Source organism: Prunus mume, linkage group LG2, assembly GCF_029339155.1.
Source record: "Prunus mume cultivar Tortuosa linkage group LG2, ASM2933915v1, whole genome shotgun sequence".
NCBI classification, from domain to species: Eukaryota; Viridiplantae; Streptophyta; class Magnoliopsida; order Rosales; family Rosaceae; genus Prunus; species Prunus mume.
The window spans coordinates 27,687,105-27,708,551 of NC_142699.1; the positions used below are offsets into that span (position 1 = coordinate 27,687,105).

Sequence of the window (21,447 nt, forward strand, 5' to 3'; positions counted from 1 at the left end):
AGAACCCTAAACCCAAATTACCAATTTCAAGCCCTAATATAAAATTAGGGAGGTTTCAAACGAGCTTTTGTGCTCAAGGATTTTGGGTTGATGAAATTGCCCCTTACACCGTCAAAGAAATTAATAGGAATACTAACTTGTCTTTGAATTGCTACAAATACAAAACTACATGATCAAAATTGACGGAATTGAAACTATAAGGTCAAAAGTGGTTGAAGTGCCAAACTATAGGGACCAAAAGTGACTTTTAGCCTATATAAGTGTACATCTCTGCGCTTGGTTTGCGGGGAAAGGTGCTTATTAGGAAGGGAAATCATTAATTTCCCATGTTTGGTGCCGAGATATAGGAAAAGGTTTACTCAAAATGAAACCCTTCTCCATTCCACGTGAATTTGACATCTCTGAGGTCATGTTTGGTTCATAAGAAAAGAGGCTTGAAGATGGAAAATCAATTGTTTTTATATATTTGGTAAGTCCATGCATGGAAAATGGTTGTCTGACACATGGAAAAGTAAGGGCAAAAGTGAAGCTCTCCTCCCTTCATGGGTTTTGCTTTTCTCCTCATGAGAAAGTTTGGGAAAATGAGCCAACATCATGATCATGTTGTCCCCATTAACAATTTAGAATTACAATATAGCATTAAATGCATTCTTTTTTTATTTGATTTCATATGGGTATAATTAGAAATTAAACAAACTTTGTTTTACATTCCTATACAAACCAAACGTATAAAAGAAAATAAAGTGGTATTTCCTGGTTACTTTCCCATGATTACCAAACATAAAAAAGGAATCTTCCATTTTTTATCCCTTGGAAATGACATGAGAAATTATTTCCCATCAAATCTTTTCCACGAACCAAACGGGCCAAAGGTGATGTTCGACTTTCTGATATTCAGTCCATTCTCTACCTCTGGCTTCATTTTTTTTTTTTTTTTCCAAATAATACGCGTATCCAAGAACAACAATATAAACCAACACTATTAAGTGCATGGGCCAAGATGCCATGGATTAAACAAACAAAAATGCTAGAATTGATCTGTTTTAGAGTGCGAACAGCAAGTTATCCAGGATAAAAGTGTATATTAATTCCTTGCTAAGAAAAACAGCAAGAGACTTCAACCTTTACTCAGAAAGATCCGAAGTTACTCACATGATATTAACATTCCAAAGACAGACTGATACAGTCAGCAAAAACACTAAGCTACAAAGGGATTGGCAAGAAGGTAACCAAACTAAGAAACTGGTCCTAGATAATCTGCATGCAAACCAACCAACGCCTGAAATTCTCTTTCTGATTCAAGCCACTTAGTCCCAATGACAATGAAACGAACCGTGGAGCCCTTCTCAATTTTAGACATCTTGCTATTCATGAATACAGGATTCTCCCCAGGCACATAATCATAATCAGGCATCTTCAGCTTAGAGAGATAGATGTTTTCAACTGGGCCACAACTCAGAAAAACTCCATGCTTCAGAACTTTGTGGACAACACCCTCTGCAATCTCTCCCCTGAAAAGCTTGAAGGTGATGCCGCTAAAAACAACTGGAAACAGCACATCCCCAGTATGCTCCCTGACCCTACCCTCTCCTATGCTCTCCAGAGTTGTGAGAGCAAGAAGGTATCCCAGATCCTTGGTTGCCTTTCTTGATGCAAATTCATCCAGCAGTTGGACCACAATTGACTTTTGGAGCATCAGTCCTTTTATATCAAGGCTCTCAGCAGGGATGACCACATTCCACGGCAACTGTACTTTGAGAAACATGGTTGCTTTTTCCTACCTGCCATACACCAAAGAATGAATCAGCAACTAAAAATACATTAGTTTTAATCCATGAATCCTTCTCAAAAGTACATTAGATTTTAGGAAAATAGAACTTACGAGCAGAACCAGTTCAACTATGGGCCCTACATTGCCCGTGAGAGGAGGGGTGTTAACCTACCGGCAAAAACTATTTCCGTTGTTTCTACGCATGACTCAAAGACCAAAAATCCAGTTGTCTCTTTATCTTCACCTCTCTCTATGAAATCTTTGGATTCAATCCATTTGGAAAATATATCCTCATTACCATATGCATGTCATCAAATGCTGTATTATTAATTATTCTACATACCACAATCACATTTCTTTCTCAATAAAGTAACTAGACAGAATAAGAAAGGTAAAGTTATATACGCTTGCAATGAATGCTCCCCTGCTTCCTCAACACTCATCTCACTATCTCTTTAATCTGGCACTCATTCCTAACTAGAATGACCAACCAAACAAAGAAAAGCCGAAATAAGATATCTTATCAATCCTCATCCCATGCACCAACCTTTATTTTAGCTTTTGAGATCTTGAGCAAAGGAATAAATAAATAAAAACAATCCAATATAGAGCTCCAAAGAAGATGCACTAACGCTAAAGATGCCTTCTTTAGGACAATCTTATCTACAAATTCATTTCTTATTTTTCTACTTCATTTCAGAGTTTTGGTCCAATTAATCCTTAACATCTAAACAATTATTTAGCTTATGAGATCTATATATATCACTTCTCTTTAAGTACTCCATTTCCCAAATCTGATATCTGTAGACACAGAGACCAATAGTTATGGGTCAAGTAATACTTTGTTTCTACAAAGATGTAGTATAGAGCAAACATAAATGCATTAACCAAGTACATGCAAAACTACATCAGTCACCAGTTCCTCCGACTCCATTACCATATATTGCAAATCAAAGCTTTATCTATGAAATGAAGTCATTTTGCTCAAAACACAGATACAGAAAGCTTAAAATACTTGAAAGCACTTGACTTTAACCTTATAGAGGTAAAATTTAAAGGCCCTGAGACCAAAAAAAACTGAGGATATTGAAATTTGCGAAAGCTTAACAAAGAGGGCTCAAGGGCAAGAACCTGGTTACGATTTAAGAACAAAACCCGATAGAAAAACTTACTGAGGCTCTACAGGTGGGACGAAATTGATGTGTAAGAAAATTATTGGAAGGTGTTCACGCAATTTGTATGAGTGAGACCATGCAGCACCGTGCTTTGATATAACAAGCTGCTTAGGGATGTTTGGCAAGTTGGTCAGCATAACCGCTAATATCAGATAAGGCCAATTTAAAAAGGTCACACCTATTCATCCTAGTTTTTTTTCTTATACAATCAATATCAGGGGTGGGTGATTCGAAAACATGACCTCGTCGGGTGTACCAATAGATGCTCTAAACTACTTGACTCACAATTCCCTTGCATTCTAGTTTTTCTTTTTTCAAATACATCCTAAAGTCAATACTTGAAAAACTAACAAAACAAAACAAAACTACAGCAAGTTTAATCACATTTGGTAAAACTGTTAATAAAACTTGTTTGTGGAAAAAAAAATTATGTGAACAGTTTTTCCGAAAAGAAAAAAAAAATTTATTTCTCACTCCCCTCTATTAGAAAGAGAGGCTTGGCTCTGAAATGGAAATGAAAATCGAGTGTTTCGTGGTTTAAAAACACTCCCCACCCAGCAATCCCTAGTTGTTTGTTGTGGAAAACCAAATTCCATTCCTTCTGGCAGGTGAGTAGAACTCATACGCTGATACACATTAGCAAGAACTAACTGCCCCCAGTGAAACAAAGTGAAGCAGCAACTGACTGATACTAGGTTCTTTAATTTTATTTTATTTTCTTTGTTTTAACTGATAGAAAACACTATAAACAAGATTCTTGAAAGACATACAAGACAAAAGCAACAAAAGAAACACAGTATGAGTCTAAACCATAATCACCATTTTCCCATTCCCTCGTGATCTTTCTATCTCCGTGTCTAAGGTAAAGAGGCCCTGACACCACAAAAAGCTGTTCGATCTATTCACATGTTCTTCAAACCACACACAACCATTTTACCAAACCACAAAATCACATCACTCAAGCATTCACTGTGAAGCAAATTTCACTAACTGAATCAACAAACCCAGATCGAATTAATCAATTTATATGAAACCCATTTACTCGAAGAATCAAATAATTCAAGCGCAAACTTACATATACATAGAGAGATAGATAAAGATTAGGGTTTGCAAAACCTTAAAGCACGCACCTTTGAAAGGCTAAGACCTTGAAGAGGAAACGGAAGCTTCAGGAGCTTGGGCTGAGACAGAGGGGCGAGTGCTCAACCGCGTGGAGCCCAAAAGACTGGTCCCTCGGACGAAGAAGCACGAGCTCACTCACTGAGCCAACGTCTCTGGTCCTCAGCCGAGCAGAGCTTGACTGCGTGAGGGAGAAATTTTGATATGCTTTATATGTCATGCCTTAAGCTACAATTGCAGCCACCTGTTTCAATTGCTGAAAGCCACGTGGATAACTAGCATGCCCATTTTCATATTTTGGAGCCAAAAATACATTAACAATGTTATGTCTGACAAATAAAACAAATATTTCCTCAAAATGAAAAGAACAATTATACATTCTAATTCACGGACGCATTTGTTAAGTTATTATTCCCATTGAGTAATACATTTGACTCCTTGAGTGGTGTAAATGCCATTTGAAGGGTCAATTTGGTTGGTTCCTTGCTCCCAATTTTGGTGTTACCATAGAAAATACTTCTCAATGAACCTCTAACTTTCTGTGTTCGTACTGAATACGCGAATGTAGTGTATAAAGTACTATTGTTAATGAAAGTATAGAGGGTCAATTCATTATTTACATGAATAATTCTCTTCAGTCAGTTTTCCAATGTCAAAGCTGAGCATAACTAGTAGCAAACATGTTTTTGTAACTAAAACACTCAAAATGTCTCTTCCCAATCAAACTGTCCAGGTTTTTTAACCACTATTAATGCCAATTTAGCATTGTAGCACCAGTTTGGGAATACATTTTGCTGCCCATGTCCACATCACAAAGAAAATTAAGATCTATTGCCCATGAGCATCTTAAAGGGTAAAACTGAACTAGTCTTCCTATCAGGTAATTACAAATTCACAAAAGCAAACTTTATATAGTTTGAATCTTTACAAATCCAGTCCATCAGGACCAGTAACGGGACCAAGCAAATCACCCTGTAAAGTGGCAAGCATCATAAACTCCTTTGTTATATCTTCCCTCCTCATCCATCTGACTCCAAACACCTCGAAGCGAACCACAACATCTTTCTCTATCCTCGCAAGGTCATCATGCAAGAAGACGGGTTTTTCCCCAACAACATAGCGGTAATTTGGCATTTTTCGAGCAGAAAGAAAAACATATTTAACAGGTCCACATCTCAAGAAAACCCCAAGTCTGTGTACGTGATCAACAACTCCTTCCAAGATCTCTCCCTTGTGAGGCAGGAACATCCGACAATTGAAAACTACAGGGAAGAACACATCTCCTGAGCTGTGTACAACTTCTCCTTTGCCGATCCTCTTTATGCCAGTGACTGCAAGAAAGTATCCAAGATCCTCGTCTGCCTTCTCACTTAACAAACCCTCCAAAAGCCGTGTTACAATGAACCTCGAAGAAACAAGTTTGTCCCTGTCTAGATTTTCAGCAAGGACAGCCACTTCCCTGAGCAGTTCCACTTCATAAAACATGTTCAGATCTACTTCAAAAACTGGCCAAAAGAAACAAGGTTACAAAGGTTTCAGAATCAATCTACCTGCTTCTTAGGAAACGCATAAAGAGAAAACAAAGGCCCCAGAAAATTGAAAACAGATAATGAAAAACGAGGACCTCTCTAAATAATAGAACCGGTGGCCTAAAGGGAGCTAATTAACTATCAAGCATCGACTGGTTGAATGGTGCAAATACAGAATCATATGTATCACCGTATCAACAGCAGTAACAAACTAGGTATATATTCAATCAGGAATTAAAATTTCCAAATAACTGGAACAAGTCTGTTAAATGAATTTTCTAAGTGGAAACCTGCTGGTGGTGTCAAAGTCAACTCAGAAATTGGGCAATGTTATTTCTATCAGACACAATTATCAGAAAGACCTTGCTAACGAGGGAAACATGATACATAACATGCATTCAAGAATCATCCATTCACAAGAATCAAGAAGGCCACATACATTCTCTCATCTGACTCTTATAAAAGAACTCTAAATCCATTCTTAAGAGATGCATCTCTTCCTCTTCGGCACTGCTAGCCAAACAGTTGAGCACCACTCAGTTTGTTGGGTATAACTCATTAAATTCCCTTCAATCAAATATACAGTTGATTAAAAAATCTCAGTTATAATCATATTACAGTAATTGAAATAATAGTAGGATTCTTAGAATTTCAATTTCTCAACAGTAGAAAGCAAAATTCTCTGCTCCAACTAATCTTTAACATCTAGACAATCCTTTAGCTTATCAGATCCTAACTTCTCTCTGTAAGTCTCCATTTCTCCTAAAAATTTATCATTTCACATATCTGATATCGGTAGAGCAAACATAAATGCATTAACCAAGTACATGCAGAGCAGTTCCTATGACTCCATTAATATACATTGCAAATCAAAGCTTTATCAATAAAGTCATTTTGCTCAAAAACCCAGATACAGAGAGCTCACAAATACTTGAACGCATATGACTTTAATCTTAAAGAAGTAAAATTCAAAGGCCATGAGACAAAAATTACAAATCTGAGGATATTGAAATTTGCGAAAGATCAACAAAGATGGCTTAAGAGTAAAAACCTGGTTACGATTTGAGAAGAAAACCCGATAGAGAACTTACAGGGGCTCTGAAAGAGATCCACAGTTAGGGCGAAATTGATGGGTAAGAAGAAATGGAAGGCTTTTCACGGAGTTTGAATGAGTGAGAGACCACGCAGCACTGTGTGTGCAGTTATGCTCTCTCAAGGTGCTTTGTTTTATAACGAGCTGCTAGGGGATGTTTGGCAAGTTGGTCATCGTAACCCCTATATCGGATAAGACCAATTTAATAGGTTGCCACCTATTCATCCTATTTCGTTTTTCTTTTTCTTTTTTCCTTAACACAATTGATATTGGTTTTCTTGTTTCCAATACATCTTAAAAAAGAAGGAGAAGAAGGACACAACCACGGCAAGTTTAATCATATTTGGTAAAATTCTTAATGAAATTTGTTTGTGGAAATTTTTTATATTATATAGTTGATCTGAAATTTTTAAATAAATTTTAAACTCGTATTTGTTGAAAAGGGAGGCATAACTCTAAAAATGGAAATGAAAATCAAGCATTTTGTGGTTTAAAAATCCGTGTGTCTTTTCCATGTATTACTACAAGTAACGTTCTTTTCATGCATCATTGTAGTAACGTTCTTTTCATGCATCATTGCAGTAACGTTCTTTTTGTATATCATTGTCAATAACGTTATTCTCGTGTATCATTGAGTTACGTTATTCATATGTATCGTTGGCAATCACGTTATTCCTGTGTATCATTGGTCGTCTCTCAGAGTCTGAGTCACACTTTTTTGTTTATTTCTCGTTTCTCCCATGTAGAGTCTCTTGTGACTATGAATTACACATTTTTATTTATTTCAAGATTGAGAGGGAAGAAGAATTTAGTGATATGAGAAATGAAGAAATGGCATAATATAATCATTCTTTTATTAAGTTGCAAGATTGATTAGTAGATTCAGTTTGTGGTTAATAGATATAGTTTGTGGTAGTAATAGTGATAATTTGCTATAAGAATTCTAGGTCTCCTCTTTGACGTAGGATCTCAAGTGCTTGAGTAAATTCTTAATCATTTGAATTGCAAGCCTCTTATGTATACGTTCAATTTGTAATACCATGTTTAAACATCCAATCTCATATTTACCTTCAATTGCAATCCTCAAACACCCAATCTCATATTTGAACCTACCAATTAAAATTTGGTCCCTCTAATAGAGATAGAGAGAGTTGGAGTACCATTTAATCTAAAGATTTAGTCAGACGACCAAAATGTAATTCGGGAACAAATTAAAGAAGATTTCCATCAAAAACCTTAAAATGGAAAATCCGTTTTCTTTTCTTTTTGCAAAAAACAAAAGGGTACAAGTGCTGCCAAACAGCGTTTTAGATATTTACTCCCCCGCCATGGATAATAAGAAGTCAGCAACATAGCCACAAAATAAAGGAAGAAGAAGAAGTTACGCTGTTCGTTAGCCTATCGGTTGAACCCCCAAAAACCTCACAAAACCCTCGACAATCTCACAGTTTCATCCATCAATTGTGTTTGTTTAGTTTCGACATTTTCACTAAATTGATGCACCTCTGTCTCTTTATTCCGTGATGACTCTTGTGCCCAGTCGTCAACTTTACCCAACGAGCTTATTCGACTCATTCCAGAGCTCCTTCTCAAAGTTCCATGGCCCCCACATCCATTTATTCAGGTGCGGATCCTCCATTCCTTTCAAAAAGCACACTTTCTATGCCACCCACTACACTATCAGCTCTACCTTAAACCCTGAGCAAAACCCACTAAGGAAATCAAATTTTGTTAGGAAAAATCAACCCATTTCTCAATATAAACCCAAGAAGAATTTTTCTAGCAGTAGTTGGATTGATAAATGGAATGAATCCCACAAACATAATTGCCCAAAGCCACCCCGGGCTGTGTTGGACTATCAGAGTAGTGAAAGTGGGAATTTGAGTGGTTCAGGATATGCTGAGGGTGATAGCGGTGGGGGTAGAAATAGTAGTGGTAGTACAATGGAGAAGATTGTTGAGAAATTGAAGAAATTTGGGTACGTTGATGATAGTAATGAGAATAAAGGGGAGGTGAGAGACAGAGTGATGGAGAAAGGTTCTGTGGAGGATATATTTTATGTTGAGGAAGGAAAGTTGCCAAATTCAAGAGGTGGGTTCTCGGAGGAATCACCATTAGGGATAGAGAATGTGTTTGGAGGTGATGGTAAGGTGAGGTTTCCATGGGAAAAGCCAAAAGAGGAAGAGAAGCAAGAAGAGGGTTCAGTGAGGAGGAGGAGTAGGACTTCATTGGCAGAATTGACGCTTCCCGAGTCAGAGTTGAGGAGGTTAACGAATTTGACATTTCAGAAGAAGCACAAGACTAGGATTGGTGGTGGTGGTGTTACTCAAGCCGTAGTGGAGATGATCCATGAGAGATGGAAGACTTCAGAGATTGTGAGATTGAAAATTGAAGGGCCACCAGCTCTTAACATGAAGAGAATGCATGAGATATTAGAGGTTTGCTTCTTATGATTTTAGTTACAGCTTTCTGTTTATGCTATTTTGTTTTAAGTTATATTAGACAAATTTACATATTTTATCATATTTTGAGCTGTAATTATTGATTAGATATTAATTGAAAGGATATATAGGGATTTTTTTTTTTGGGTCAAAAGGATATACAGGGATAAAACACAGAAAGTATAAAACAAAACTTGTATTTTACATCTCTGCAAGAATTTCATGTCCAGTAGAAAATGGAGGGCTGCCTCTGGTTCTTAAATATATGCCACAGAATAGCAAATGGACCTAGAATTTGAAGCTCAAGGAATTTTCTTCGCTGTTGAACCATGTTGATTGGTCAGTGGAACTGAACACAAATATCTAAACATTTATTTGTCCCTTAGTTGGTGGATGTTGAAGGTAGAGACTCTTGTCCAAATTGTTTGACAAACAGCTTTTGTAGGCTTGAAATGATCTGAATTAAAAGCTTTCCTTTTTTCCTTTTCACTTGGTATTTATTTTCTGTAATGAAATCTTTCATTAAGAAAAAATAAAGAAAGAAAAAAGTAAAAGTTTTTAGAATAGCATATTTGAGAATTTCTTGGGTGTTCCTATCCAATTTGTTTTTAATTTAATTTTGTTCTCTGTTGTTATGATCAGCGAAAAACTGGTGGTTTGGTGATTTGGAGGTCTGGCACATCCCTTTCCTTATACAGAGGTGTGAGCTATGAGGTTCCTTCAGTAAAACTAAACAAGCAGATATACAAGAAAAATGACACTTCTTCCGCACCTTTTCCAACTGTTGCTGATAAATCTGTGGGAGACTTTGCTGAGCTTGCTTCTTATAGTAATGTAAAAACACCCAAAGAAAAGTTAGAGAATACTTCCCAGGAGAAGGAAGACACAGAACAATTGGCAGAAGTGAAGTATGAAGATGAAGTAGACAAACTTTTAGATAGTTTAGGCCCTAGATTCAAAGATTGGCCAGGATGCGATCCATTACCTGTAGATGCAGATATGCTCCCGGGGATAGTTCCTGGTTACCAGCCTCCCTTCAGAGTACTTCCTTATGGAGTGCGATCTACCCTTGGTTTAAAGGAGGCAACATCTTTAAGAAGGCTGGCTAGGGTTCTTCCACCACATTTTGCTTTAGGTATGCATTTTCATGTGTTGCACATAATTGACAAGATGCTTATTTGATTATTGTATACATTTTGTCTGTAGGCCGAAGCAGACAGCTCCAGGGTCTAGCAGTGGCCATGGCTAAATTATGGGAAAAAAGTTTGATTGCAAAGATTGCACTGAAACGTGGTGTTCAGCTGACTACTAGTGAGAGAATGGCTGAAGACATAAAGGTAATGGGACTCGGTTCGATTTATGACTTACTCCTACCTAATTATTGTCAAGGTGCACCTTGCCACGTACTTATGTTGCATTCAACTACTAACTCAAAATTGGTGTGCTGAGTTTCTAAATCAATGGGTGAATAGTACCTCATATAGTTAGTTATTGAGTCCAGCTATCAGTATCTATCATGTGAATATTTTAGTAGGCAACTGGGAACTGGAATATGATATTCTTGGCAGATTACATTCGTAGTGTTGGCCAATTGGCTACTTATTAAGAGAGAGATAAAGAAAAAGACAAGATTAGCCAGGTCCAACTCTTTTGCTAGAGATTATTAGTTAGTAGTATGAAAGTAAGTTGACTCACTGAGAGAAGTTTTACATCAGAAAGGGAGTGCATCCTTTAAGGAAACTGAGAAATAAATTTATTTTTGTCTAAGGGCATACCGAGTGCAATGCAATGTCTGTCTTGTTCATCCTTCCATAATATCATTCTGACTGTTATATAGTCAATGCTTTCTTCATTGCCTATTTTGTGGGAATTAACCAAATCAACTCTTAAACATAAAATTATAATTCTGTGTGCTGTTACTTTCAGAAATGCTTTACAGTTGTGCCAGAGAAAGTAGTTTTCTTTGTTTTCCTAAATTATTTTGCTTCTGTGTTCATCCTTTTGTCTGGAGTGTATATCTAGATGTTTTGGCATCGGAATGGCATCTCTGTAGATAAGGTTATTCCTTTACGATAAGATTAGAGGTTCTGGGCCTTCTGGTTAGTTTTTTTCCAATTGCTACTTATAACATGCATGGTTTGTTAACATTGAATATTAAAGGCTAGTATATCACTCCATATATTCATTTGTAAATAATTGGTAATAAATCACTTCATCGCCCACATATTTACATCTCTTCATATTAGCTAATGTGTATTCTTGATTCATATTTATACAATTAAATGTTATTTATTTGCTGCAGAGATTGACGGGGGGTGTCATGCTATCTCGAAACAAGGACTTCTTGGTCTTCTATAGGGGGAAGAATTTTTTGTCACCAGATGTCACTGAAGCGTTACTGGAACGGGAGAGATTGGCAAAATCCCTTCAAGATGAAGAGGAACAGGCAAGGTTGAGAGCTTCAGCCATGATCATACCAAATGTTGAAGTAGCACAACACTTTGGTACCGCTGGTACACTTGGAGAGACTTTGGATGCAGATGCTAAGTGGGGAAAGAGGTTGGATAAAGAAAAAGTTATGCGAGAAGCAGACATATTAAGGCATGCCCATCTGGTCAGAAAGCTTGAACGAAAGCTTTCCTTTGTAAGTACAGAAACTTGGGATTGTCTTGCAAAATTCTCATTGGATTTAGTATAAGAAACATCTTGTAGTCTAACAAAAAGTCTTTCTGTCATAAGTCCCTTTGAATACTTAATATGCTATTTTATATCACGCTGTTCCAGTGCTAGAATTTCGCTTCCTTTGAACTTTTGAATTTTGTCTGTTAGGCTGAACGAAAGCTAATGAGAGCTGAACAAGCCTTATCTAAGGTAGAGGAATCTTTGAAACCATCCAAGCAGCAAGCAGACCCAGAAAGCATTACTGATGAGGAGAGGTTTATGTTTCGTAAGCTTGGGTTAAGGATGAAAGCTTTCTTACTTCTTGGTATAACAAGTCTCCATATACCAATTTATCATGCTGTGATTTTATTATGGTTTACTTATCGAAATTTGATTTCTTCAGGTAGACGTGGAGTATTTGATGGTACAGTGGAGAACATGCATTTGCACTGGAAGTACCGGGAGTTGGTCAAGATAATGGTGAATGCTAAAACTTTTGAACAGGTCAAAAATATTGCATTAGCACTTGAAGCAGAGAGTGGAGGTGTCTTAGTTTCAGTAGACAAAGTCTCCAAAAAATTTGCTATAATTGTGTACCGAGGAAAGGACTATCACCGACCTTCTACATTGAGGCCAAAGAATCTTTTGACAAAAAGGAAAGCTTTGGCACGCTCTATTGAACTTCAAAGACAGGAGGTATCACTAAAAATTTGAATGCTAATAACTGCTGGTTTCATAAGATATTATGACCCATATGCCCGGAGTGATTTGCCACTACATGTAGGAGGCTTTAAATTGCTTGATATGTTTTTGTGAACAATAATGGTCCTGACTTATTTTTCTCTTTGTTGAACAGGCTCTTCTAAAACATATTTCAGCTGTGCAGAGTAAAGTGGACACTCTTAGATGCGAAATAGTATGCCCGTTTATACATTTTAGTTATTGCTATTACAAGTCTAACTATTTTAAATGGCAGGAGAAGTATATATACCACCCACCTTTTCCCTTTTCATTCTAAGTGGCTCGTGTTTCACATTGATAGGAACAAATGGATAGTGTGAAAGATCAAGGAGATGAAGCATTGTACAACAAATTAGATTCTTCTTACCCTACTGACGATGAGGATTCTGAGGTTTGTATTTACTTGATCTTCTAAGTTTACTCTTTTTGTTAGTTAAACCAGTTGTTCTAACATCTTAATCCTTTTGTTCTCCTTTTGAAGGAAGGAGATGCTTATCTTGAAACATATAACAGTGAAAACGATGGTGAAGATGAAGGCAATTACTCAATTTGCAATCCTCACCTGGAAACCAATTTTCCATATTTCGAGAATCAGGATTCTCAAACAGAATTGGAAGTTCCTCAACACCATTTGCATGCAGTGCCGATGAATTCATGTGCTGGATCGGACCAAGATGAGGAACGTGACTCCCTACAATGATGGTATCAACTGAATGTAAACCATTGGTAGAACAGCATTCAGAAATTGTCGAAAGGGTTGTGGGAATAGCATCCTGGTTGCTTGGAATATTGTACAGACAATTTTGGGAGGCCGACGTATATGTAACTTTACATTAGTTTTTTGGTACACAAGTTTCTGTCATGATCTCTTGCCATGTTTTTTAGTTCTTGTGGGAGGAGTTGGATGTAGCTGGTTTGTAGAGCATATTGATGTTTTCAGGCCTCAAACTTGTGTAACACTTTTGCTGAATAAGCATTCTATGTAAATGAACATGATTCTTCAATCCCGGTGGATATTTTTCATCACTTACTTCTGTCTACAGCTTCACAAGCTTCATTATTGATAATGAAAGATTTACTCTTTGGTTTCATACAGACTGGGATATCAAACAGGCCCTAAGTTTTCTTTCTTATTTTTCTCAATAAGGGTTGGTAAGTAAGCTTTTGCTCTAATAAATTCAAGGAATTGCGTTATAAAGCATTGCTCTGATAAATTCATGGAATTGCGTGGTTTTAATTAGTTTAGGCATATGTGTTTCATCTTCTCTTTTCGGTTGAGTCGTTCATCTTCTATGCTGTCAAAGTGGTTTTAATTAGATTAATATATATTAATTATAGTCCTCATCAATGCTTCCAATCTCAATTATGTAGAATTCCCAAAGCCTTAGTGCCAAAGCATTAGTTTTCAACAACTATGTTTTTAATGCTTCCAATCTCAATTATTTTGAGCCTCTATATTATTTCATAAACCACACAAGAAACTGGAGATCAGAGCCATTCAATTCAATCCAATTTTCCTCTCCACAAAGACATGGATTGCTTAAGGTTTAGTGGCCTCCATGAAACTTCTGCCAACCCCTATGAGCTTTTGGTCCAGGCTGCAACTCTCATACTCATTTGACATTACTTGTTAGGCTTTCTCATCACTTCCTTTGTGTTCCTCCACATCTACTTCGACTTCCATTTCCTCCAAGGCATTTTCAATGGATTCAGAGGCTACCCTGTCGACTTGACATACAACTCCGACTCCCACACCGCAGCGTGGTTTCCAGGTGTCATGTTCTCCATGGCCGGTACTTGGCCACACCGTGGCTCACGAGCCCTCATTTGCAGAACTTTTTCCTCAATTTCTTTGGCAACCCTCCAGCTGTCACTTACCAAAGAGAACTATTTCGTCTGTCGGATGGTGGTACTATTGCACTGGATTGGGCAGTGAGTTCTTATGTGTTGCCTAAAGATGACACAACCCCTATTGTAGTAGTGCTTCCTGGACTGACCAGTGATTCTCAATCTTCTTACATAAGACATCTTGCTTTCAACACGGCCAAAATGGGATGGAATGTAGTGATCAGCAACCACAGAGGACTTGGTGGTGTTCCAATTACTTCAGACTTGGTTTACAATTGTGGATGGACCAACGATATTCTTGAAGTCTGCAATCGCCTCCACCATAAGCATCCCAAGGCTCCATTGTTTCTCATTGGAACAAGCATAGGTGATTACAATCAATTTTCTTCTAGAGTAGTACATTTCGCTCGAAATTTCCATATAACTTATCTCGATATCGATGTTTTTCGTAGATGTTTCTACTGACATTGAGTATATGTTAGGTGCCAACATCTTGGTCAAGTATCTTGGAGAAGATGGAGACAATGCCCCAGTTTCTGGTGCTGCAGCCATTACCAATCCTTGGGACTTTCTCATTGGTGACAGATTCATTCGCCGTACCCTGCTGCAGAAGTTTTATGACAAAAGCTCGAACACTTGGCCTTGAATGGTACTCACAGTCACAGCTACACCAGCATTGCTATTCCTGGCTTGCGAATTGGAATGGCAAGATGCGTTGCATTCGGCATTACCATGCTACCTGTGATGTGGGCAAGTTTGAGACTGTGGACACGTTTTATAGGAGCACAAGCAGCTCCATTTATGTGTGCAATGTGTGTGCCTCTGCTTTGTATCAGTGCCTTGGATGATCCAATCTGCACCAGAGAAGCCATTCCTTGGGATGAATGTAGAGAAAATATGATGTTGTTTTGGCCACCACAAAGCATGGGAGTCACTTAGCTTTCTTTGAAGGAATTTCTGCGTCTCGGATCTGGTGGGTGAGGGCTGTGGATGAGTTTTTTAAGGTTCTGCATTGTGGCCAATATATGCATGTAAATAAGAAGATGAAGACTTCTTCTGGCTCAGAGTTGCCATTAGGCTCTACAGTTGATCAGGATAAGAAACTGGTTTTATTGGGCAAGGTTGCTGCAGCTGTTGCATTGGCCAAATTAATTGCCAAGAAACTTGGCTTTGCGGCCTGATTTGTTAAAATTATAAATAAATGTGTTATTGATCCATTCGACTGAGTGCCTGTCAAGTAAACAAGCAAAATTTGATGTTACTTGTAATTTTTCTGAGATGTATGTTCTAAATATTTTGGATGCAGAAAGAATTCTGAGTCTGTATGGTTGTATAGCTGTGTTTTTTTTCTTTCTGAAATCATTCAATCAAACAGCCAGGCCACTTGCATATTCAAGATGCTAAACCTTATCAGTAGGGCCTGGCTGTTCCTTAGTATATAATTCATAATTGTCTATTCTCACCCTAAAGTATTTTTGCTATACAATTGCTGATGTGATCAAGTTTAAGTTTTGGATATTGCTTGCCTCCTTCCTTGTAAAGGGATATTTCTCTGTCCTGGGAATCACGACACATATTCATTAAAAACATAAAAAGAAAAACTTCTGCACATATATTACACTGCTGTTAGTAAAAATGTTCCTATTTACATGATAAGGAGGGAAGTATTATCCCTTTTAAGTTTTTCTTCCAGAAAAACACAGAGCTATGTGGCAGAAAGCAACAAAAGAAAAAACCATATATGCCGGGTTTCCTGCGAGGAAACAACTTGGACTAAAAATGACTGACTGGAATTTTAGATTCATGGATGGGTTAAAAGACTTGGAGCCCACAAAGCGACCCCCAAGCCATTAAGTTTGACACGCCAATGCAAGTTGTGTGACGTGTCCTTTTGACTACGACGTCCCCTATATAGCCATACGCGCTAAAAAAAAAAAAAAAAGAAAAAGAAAAACAAACTTGAAAAAAAGTCTCCTTGACCAAAACCAGATAGTTGACCACGTGTTAAATGCGTTCTAACTGGAGAAAAGAAGTTTAAGTGGAGCCAAGCATATAAGGCTCCACTTCTGGAAACTCGGCACAACTAAACTTGGCTCCACTTATATATTAACTGCCACAACTAAAATTTGAAGTTCCCGGCACAAACGCGGAGACAGGGAGAGAGAGAAGAAGAAGATGAACATGGACCAATATATCCTTGAAGCACTGGAAGGTGAGTTTTTGTTGTATGAGAGTCTTCCAGTACTAAACCAAAGAGCTTTTGTGCCCTACACAAGCAGACCCATCACTGAAAAGGGGCTTGATAAGCCTCCTAACTCCATGAACATGAACAAGAGGATGGTACAGTTCCTGAGGAAAATTTGGGCACCTGCAACTGCCCGAATCGTAACCGGAGAGGACTGCAGAGAACGTGGTTTTAGCCACATGCTCAACGAGCGCATGAGGAGGGAGAAGCAGAAGCAGGGCTACATGGCCTTGCATTCCATGCTGCCTACTGGAGCCAAGGTTGGTGTTTAATCAATTAAATTAAATTATTGAGAGCTGTCTCACTACTCCAGAATTGTCATCTGTACTTTTTTTCGTGTGATTTAAAATGAGGAAGGACTAAAAAAAATATTGTGTTGCATTTTTGCAGAGTGATAAGAACTGGATTGTGCAAATGACAGCCATGAATATTCAGCAGCTGCAGAGGTATAAGGAGGAGCTGAGAAAGAGGAACATGGAGGTTGAAGCCATTTTGGTGGCAAACGAAAAGGAGCGAGTGAATTGGAGCAAGATTAGATTAAGGGTGGCAAATCCAACATCAGGGGTTGATTCTATGCTGGAGGTTCTTAGGTGCTTGCAATATTTGGGGTTGAAAGCCAGAAATGTTCAATCTAATTTCTCTGCCCAGGAGTTTTCAGCAGAGCTGGAAATTGAAACCAAGGTCTCTCTCTCTCTCTCTCCCTCACAAAAGTATTACAACTCTTTTTTTCTGGTTCTTTTCTTCAAATGCTAGCAAGCCTTTCTAAATTAGAGAGTTCAAATCATTTGTCCCCTGTCATCAAGAAAAAAGAAAAAAGAAACAAATTTGCTCTTCAAAATTGGAATAAGGTTGCTAAAGGACATTGCCTCCTTGCTTCTCATGAGCTGTCTTCCTTGCATATTTTCTACATTTCAGCTCTATTAATTGATTTGATTTTTTTTTCTTATTTAGAAGTTAAAATTAGATTTGAGAAAAAGAAAGGAGGTTACATAATTGCCCATTTAATCACAAAAGTATTATATGCGTAGTTGAAGTATAAAATTAAACATGCGCGAAGTCATGTATATGCCTAACATAAAATACGACTCTCCAACTCTCCACGTTTCTCTAATTTGAACCACATATCACACTCACTGTTTACCAATCAAGGTTGAATAGTAAACCTCAAAAATGTGTCACCTTTTGTTTCTTGGCCAACAATGACACCTACGTCTAAAAGCTTCGTGCATGGAAATAGATGGGAAGGTATCATAGAAAAAGTCCTATTCCCAAATTGAAATATAGCAAAATGCACACGTGGTCTTTCTCACCAGTCACCCTCGCGGCCTTTTTATATATATATATATATATATATATATATAATTCTGAACTTCCTCTATTTTATTGTACTTGTTGTAAGATTGGGGCCGCGGAGATAGAAGAGGCCTTGCAAGAAACCCTCTATGAAGCTGAGAGGAAACTTCGGTTTTCAATTCCAGGCAGGTGAAGGGAAGAAGATCCATTGAATTCTTTCCCCAAGAAAAGCAGCACTGATTGATTGCTAGCGTAAAGTCAGCTCAGTTGGCTTCACTTTTGACCTTTAGTATTGTAACTATGGTATTGGACTTGGGGTGAAAATGAAAATAAATGGATCCATTTTTGTTTCTTAGTGGATTGAAAATTTGATGCCGTCAATTTGACTATACTGCCAAGCATGAAACTATATTATTATACTCTAATTGAGCACGAGGATAAGATATAGATGGCGTAATAATATATGAATGGCTGATGAGCTATTTGTATTAGGTGAAACAAAATATAAACTAATGATAAAAGAGCCCCCAACATAGGGGTGGAAACTGGCTTGAAATTTCCCCATCATATTAAGTGTGTCCACTCTTTCAGGATCAGGTGTGGAAAATCCGTTCTAATCACGTTTCAGTATCATACAATAATTTCCGAAGTCGGCCATTTTGCATCCCTTTTAAGTTTGGCTGACATAATCAAGCTGCAAAACAACGTCTACATGGGGAGTGAAAAATGCTATAGACCAAATGAAGCTTTGAAGAGGAGGAGACTGGGAAACTACAGCCTAATTGACAGTCCAAAATGGAGATCCTATTTTATCCTCGTTGTGAGAAGACTAAGAACGCAGCGTTGTCAGATTGACCAGTCTATTGCCATGACCTCTTTAGGGTAAAATTTGGTAAAATGTGTTAAATTCATATGGAGAACCCCATCAATTCAAGCGTTGGTACTTATAACATCATTTGGCAGTGATTTTAAATCGGTCCCTACTTCTCCATACAATCACTTAAAACCACTTAAAATATTTGTATAGAGAAGTAATTCTCTATAAAAGTGATTTTTGACCTATCCAAATTCACTCCCAAACCAACGGCACTTGATTAATATCATGGTTTGGCAAGGTTAAATAACAAAACCGCTTGTTGCTTTGAATCCTAATGCCTTCATTCAGAGGCCAAGTCCACCGTTAATAGAGTTCGTCTCGTGAGCCAAGTTTTCACTGATTTGATTCCCAATTCCATATCTTCATATAAATCATGTTCCATTCTAATGCGTTCTAGAGAGTAGCGACAATTCTAATGGGTTTCAATCAATACAAACTGGCAGCTTACACAAACTCGTAATTGGCTAGCAAATCAAAACCTCCTAACCATATTGATGCCTCTAAATGTACACATCATGTAATATGATATAAGTTGTGACTAACGAAACACAGATTTAAATTCCAGTTCTCATACATTAAATAGAAAATTGAGATCATTCGTCTGAAACCCCAACTGTAAATTTAACTTCCATCTAAAGCGTAATCAACGCAAGTCGAAACATAAACAAAACTGAATAGTAATGAGCAAAAATTTGATCGGCATCAAAGTCTTCAGAAACAACACGATTAGATATCTAGACAGCAGGAAAGGATCTCACTTAAGAGGAATGAACCTCGAAGAGTGGGTGGCACCAATACCAGGCCTACCGTGCTTGACAGGCTTGTATGAGATTGAGAACTCAGCAAGGTAGTGGCTGATCATTTCAGGCTTGATTTCAACCTGATTGAAGGTCTTACCATTGTACACACCAATAATGCTTCCAATCATTTCTGGCACTATAATCATGTTACGCAGATGAGTGCGGACTGGTTCTGGCTTTTCACCGGGTGGAGCCTCCCTTTTCTGTTCCAAGCAACAAAAAACTCATGATTAGCAACAAACTTTCATCAGCCAATACAACCACCGGCAAGAAGACTCAGGAGGAACAAGGAACAAAAATACTTGATTCTGACACCAAAATAGTATTTTACAACATCAATGCTCATCTGTCACCAGCCATTAATCCAGATAATAACAAACACTGGCATTCAAGTGAAATTCCTATTTATATAAACCCACAAATACAAGTTCCACTACCAACAAGTGCATAAAAGTTACCAATCCATCAGTCGAAATATAGCTCAATGTAAATTCAATGATGGGAGAACAATGAATTTTCTAAAGTAAATTTAACTCAAAAATTAGTTCAATTTGGTTTTCGCTAGATCCATTGCAATTTTTTAAACAGCAGGGCCTAACAAATCACAACTTACATACTGCCCTGCCAGCACCCTTTCACATTCCTACTATGACTTTTAAGGCCCTTAAAACTACCACATTGAGCATACAACTTATTTCTACAGTGAGCATAACAATTCAGCACAAAGCTTATATGAACGTAATAAGAAGAATGGGCGGGCAAACCAACACAATACCATATTTAATAATCAAAATGAAACCAAGCATATATGGAATAACAGTAATACTTGGTTTATACTTTCATAACACAAATCATTTGCACTAAGAAAAATCAATTTTGATAGAAATTGATGCATTGCACATATGCTTGAGCATGGGAGGCAACTTCAGGATAGACATTACCATCAACTATAATATATCAAAACCGTTATTAGATCACAACTTTGAATACTAAGTATGAATTTTAGCTGATTACTTGGAGAAAATGAAAAGGCGAAAATAACAAACACATCTGATTCACAAGTAACACATCAATCATCAAAAATCACATAACCCAACTAAATACAAGATCCAAACACAAAATATGTAACATTTTTCAACTAATAGCTTCAGGAAAATTACCGCTTTGCGCAGCTTCTTGATCAAAGCCATGGGCTTGCGCTTGAGACCCCTCTGAAACCTATTCATCACATAAAATCCAAACCAACGAACTCAAACCCAATTCACAAAACCACCAACAAAGCACAAAAACAGATTTTATCTAGTGATTCTAGTGAAATATTTTACCTTCTGCGAGCTCTGGCAGGGAAGAGCTTAACAAGCTCATCAGTCGACATGTCAAGAAGAGCATCCAAATCGACACCTCTGAAGCTGAACTTCTTGAACGTCCTCTTCTTGGGAACTCCAGCTGCCGCCACATCGGTCTCAACGTCCGCCTGAAAACCCAGATAACATACAGAGAGTTAACAGAGAGAAATTAAGAGTGAAATGATGCGATTCACAGAGAATGTGGAGTTGGAGCTTTACCATGGTTGTGGAGCTTTCGGAAACGGAAACACTAGGTGGGAGAAAAGCTCAAAAACCTTTGGATCTGTGGCCGCTAGGGTTTTCGAGAAGCAAGAGGTTTTGCAAGCTGAATTTATATCTATTCGATTGGGTGGTGGTGCTCTGGGTATGAGTAGCCCTAGAACGAGATTTAAATTGGGCTCGGTTATTGGGCTGATCAGGGGGCAAGGAACTGGGCTCTAATTAAATCAAATCCTTGGAGTTTTTTTTTTTTTTTTTTTGGGTGGGGTCAATTTATTTGGAAATTTTC

At 37.7% G+C, this 21,447-nt stretch overlaps 5 protein-coding genes and 1 pseudogene across 9 annotated transcripts; 3 read left to right on the forward strand and 3 right to left on the reverse strand.

Moving 5' to 3' along the window:
* Positions 1-1,062: 1,062 nt before the first annotated feature.
* On the reverse strand, positions 1,063-1,765 carry LOC103324167 (DNA-directed RNA polymerase V subunit 7-like). Its single transcript, XM_089046406.1, has one exon. It carries the CDS (start codon positions 1,763-1,765, stop codon positions 1,235-1,237), a length of 531 nt encoding a protein of 176 aa, XP_088902532.1. The 3' UTR covers positions 1,063-1,234.
* Positions 1,063-6,835, reverse strand: LOC103324166 (DNA-directed RNA polymerase V subunit 7-like). Of its 5 annotated transcripts, none has more exons than XM_008226209.2 (4): positions 6,686-6,819; positions 6,034-6,161; positions 4,077-5,570; positions 1,063-1,781 (listed from the first exon to the last, which is right to left on the reverse strand). In XM_008226209.2, exons 2-3 carry the CDS (start codon positions 6,086-6,088, stop codon positions 4,990-4,992), a joined length of 636 nt encoding a protein of 211 aa, XP_008224431.2. In that variant the 5' UTR covers positions 6,089-6,161; positions 6,686-6,819; the 3' UTR covers positions 1,063-1,781; positions 4,077-4,989. The 5 variants fall into 5 exon arrangements, with proteins under 5 accessions (XP_008224431.2, XP_008224430.2, XP_016647279.1 ...); XM_008226208.2 differs by having other exon boundaries at positions 6,646-6,802; XM_016791793.2 differs by lacking the exon at positions 6,034-6,161 and having other exon boundaries at positions 6,686-6,835.
* A 1,169-nt stretch (positions 6,836-8,004) lies between these two features.
* On the forward strand, positions 8,005-13,556 carry CFM3A (CRM family member 3A). The gene is made up of 9 exons (XM_008226207.3): positions 8,005-9,125; positions 9,771-10,263; positions 10,335-10,465; positions 11,431-11,772; positions 11,958-12,114; positions 12,193-12,485; positions 12,646-12,705; positions 12,832-12,921; positions 13,012-13,556. Exons 1-9 carry the CDS (start codon positions 8,211-8,213, stop codon positions 13,228-13,230), a joined length of 2,700 nt encoding a protein of 899 aa, XP_008224429.2. The 5' UTR covers positions 8,005-8,210; the 3' UTR covers positions 13,231-13,556.
* Positions 13,230-15,601, forward strand: LOC103324222 (embryogenesis-associated protein EMB8-like; annotated as a pseudogene).
* An 860-nt stretch (positions 15,602-16,461) lies between these two features.
* BHLH92 (basic helix-loop-helix (bHLH) DNA-binding superfamily protein) lies at positions 16,462-18,271 on the forward strand. The gene is made up of 3 exons (XM_089046285.1): positions 16,462-16,883; positions 17,014-17,304; positions 18,023-18,271. Exons 1-3 carry the CDS (start codon positions 16,554-16,556, stop codon positions 18,107-18,109), a joined length of 708 nt encoding a protein of 235 aa, XP_088902411.1. The 5' UTR covers positions 16,462-16,553; the 3' UTR covers positions 18,110-18,271.
* A 1,073-nt stretch (positions 18,272-19,344) lies between these two features.
* LOC103324162 (Ribosomal protein S19 family protein) lies at positions 19,345-21,317 on the reverse strand. Its single transcript, XM_008226205.2, has 4 exons — positions 21,159-21,317; positions 20,919-21,067; positions 20,754-20,811; positions 19,345-19,796 (listed from the first exon to the last, which is right to left on the reverse strand). Exons 1-4 carry the CDS (start codon positions 21,159-21,161, stop codon positions 19,548-19,550), a joined length of 459 nt encoding a protein of 152 aa, XP_008224427.1. The 5' UTR covers positions 21,162-21,317; the 3' UTR covers positions 19,345-19,547.
* Between the last annotated feature and the right edge of the window lie 130 nt (positions 21,318-21,447).

Excerpts from the sequence above, each read along its gene's own strand:
- LOC103324167 (XM_089046406.1), bottom strand. The coding sequence starts at position 1,765 with ATGTTTCTCAAAGTACAGTTGCCGTGGAATGTGGTCATCCCTGCTGAG.
- CFM3A (XM_008226207.3), top strand. The coding sequence starts at position 8,211 with ATGACTCTTGTGCCCAGTCGTCAACTTTACCCAACGAGCTTATTCGAC. Across the intron at positions 10,264-10,334 it reads TCCACCACATTTTGCTTTAG|GCCGAAGCAGACAGCTCCAG; the intron begins GTATGCATTTTC and ends TTTTGTCTGTAG. Across the intron at positions 12,115-12,192 it reads GAAAGCTTTCTTACTTCTTG|GTAGACGTGGAGTATTTGAT; the intron begins GTATAACAAGTC and ends TGATTTCTTCAG.
- BHLH92 (XM_089046285.1), top strand. The coding sequence starts at position 16,554 with ATGAACATGGACCAATATATCCTTGAAGCACTGGAAGGTGAGTTTTTG. Across the intron at positions 16,884-17,013 it reads TGCTGCCTACTGGAGCCAAG|AGTGATAAGAACTGGATTGT; the intron begins GTTGGTGTTTAA and ends GCATTTTTGCAG. Across the intron at positions 17,305-18,022 it reads AGCTGGAAATTGAAACCAAG|ATTGGGGCCGCGGAGATAGA; the intron begins GTCTCTCTCTCT and ends ACTTGTTGTAAG.
- LOC103324166 (XM_008226209.2), bottom strand. The coding sequence starts at position 6,088 with ATGCATCTCTTAAGAATGGATTTAGAGTTCTTTTATAAGAGTCAGATG. Across the intron at positions 5,571-6,033 it reads TAAGAGTCAGATGAGAGAAT|TTTTTGAAGTAGATCTGAAC; the intron begins GTATGTGGCCTT and ends TCTTTTGGCCAG.
- LOC103324162 (XM_008226205.2), bottom strand. Across the intron at positions 20,812-20,918 it reads CCTGCCAGAGCTCGCAGAAG|GTTTCAGAGGGGTCTCAAGC; the intron begins GTAAAATATTTC and ends TGTGATGAATAG. Across the intron at positions 19,797-20,753 it reads TCAAGAAGCTGCGCAAAGCG|AAAAGGGAGGCTCCACCCGG; the intron begins GTAATTTTCCTG and ends TGCTTGGAACAG.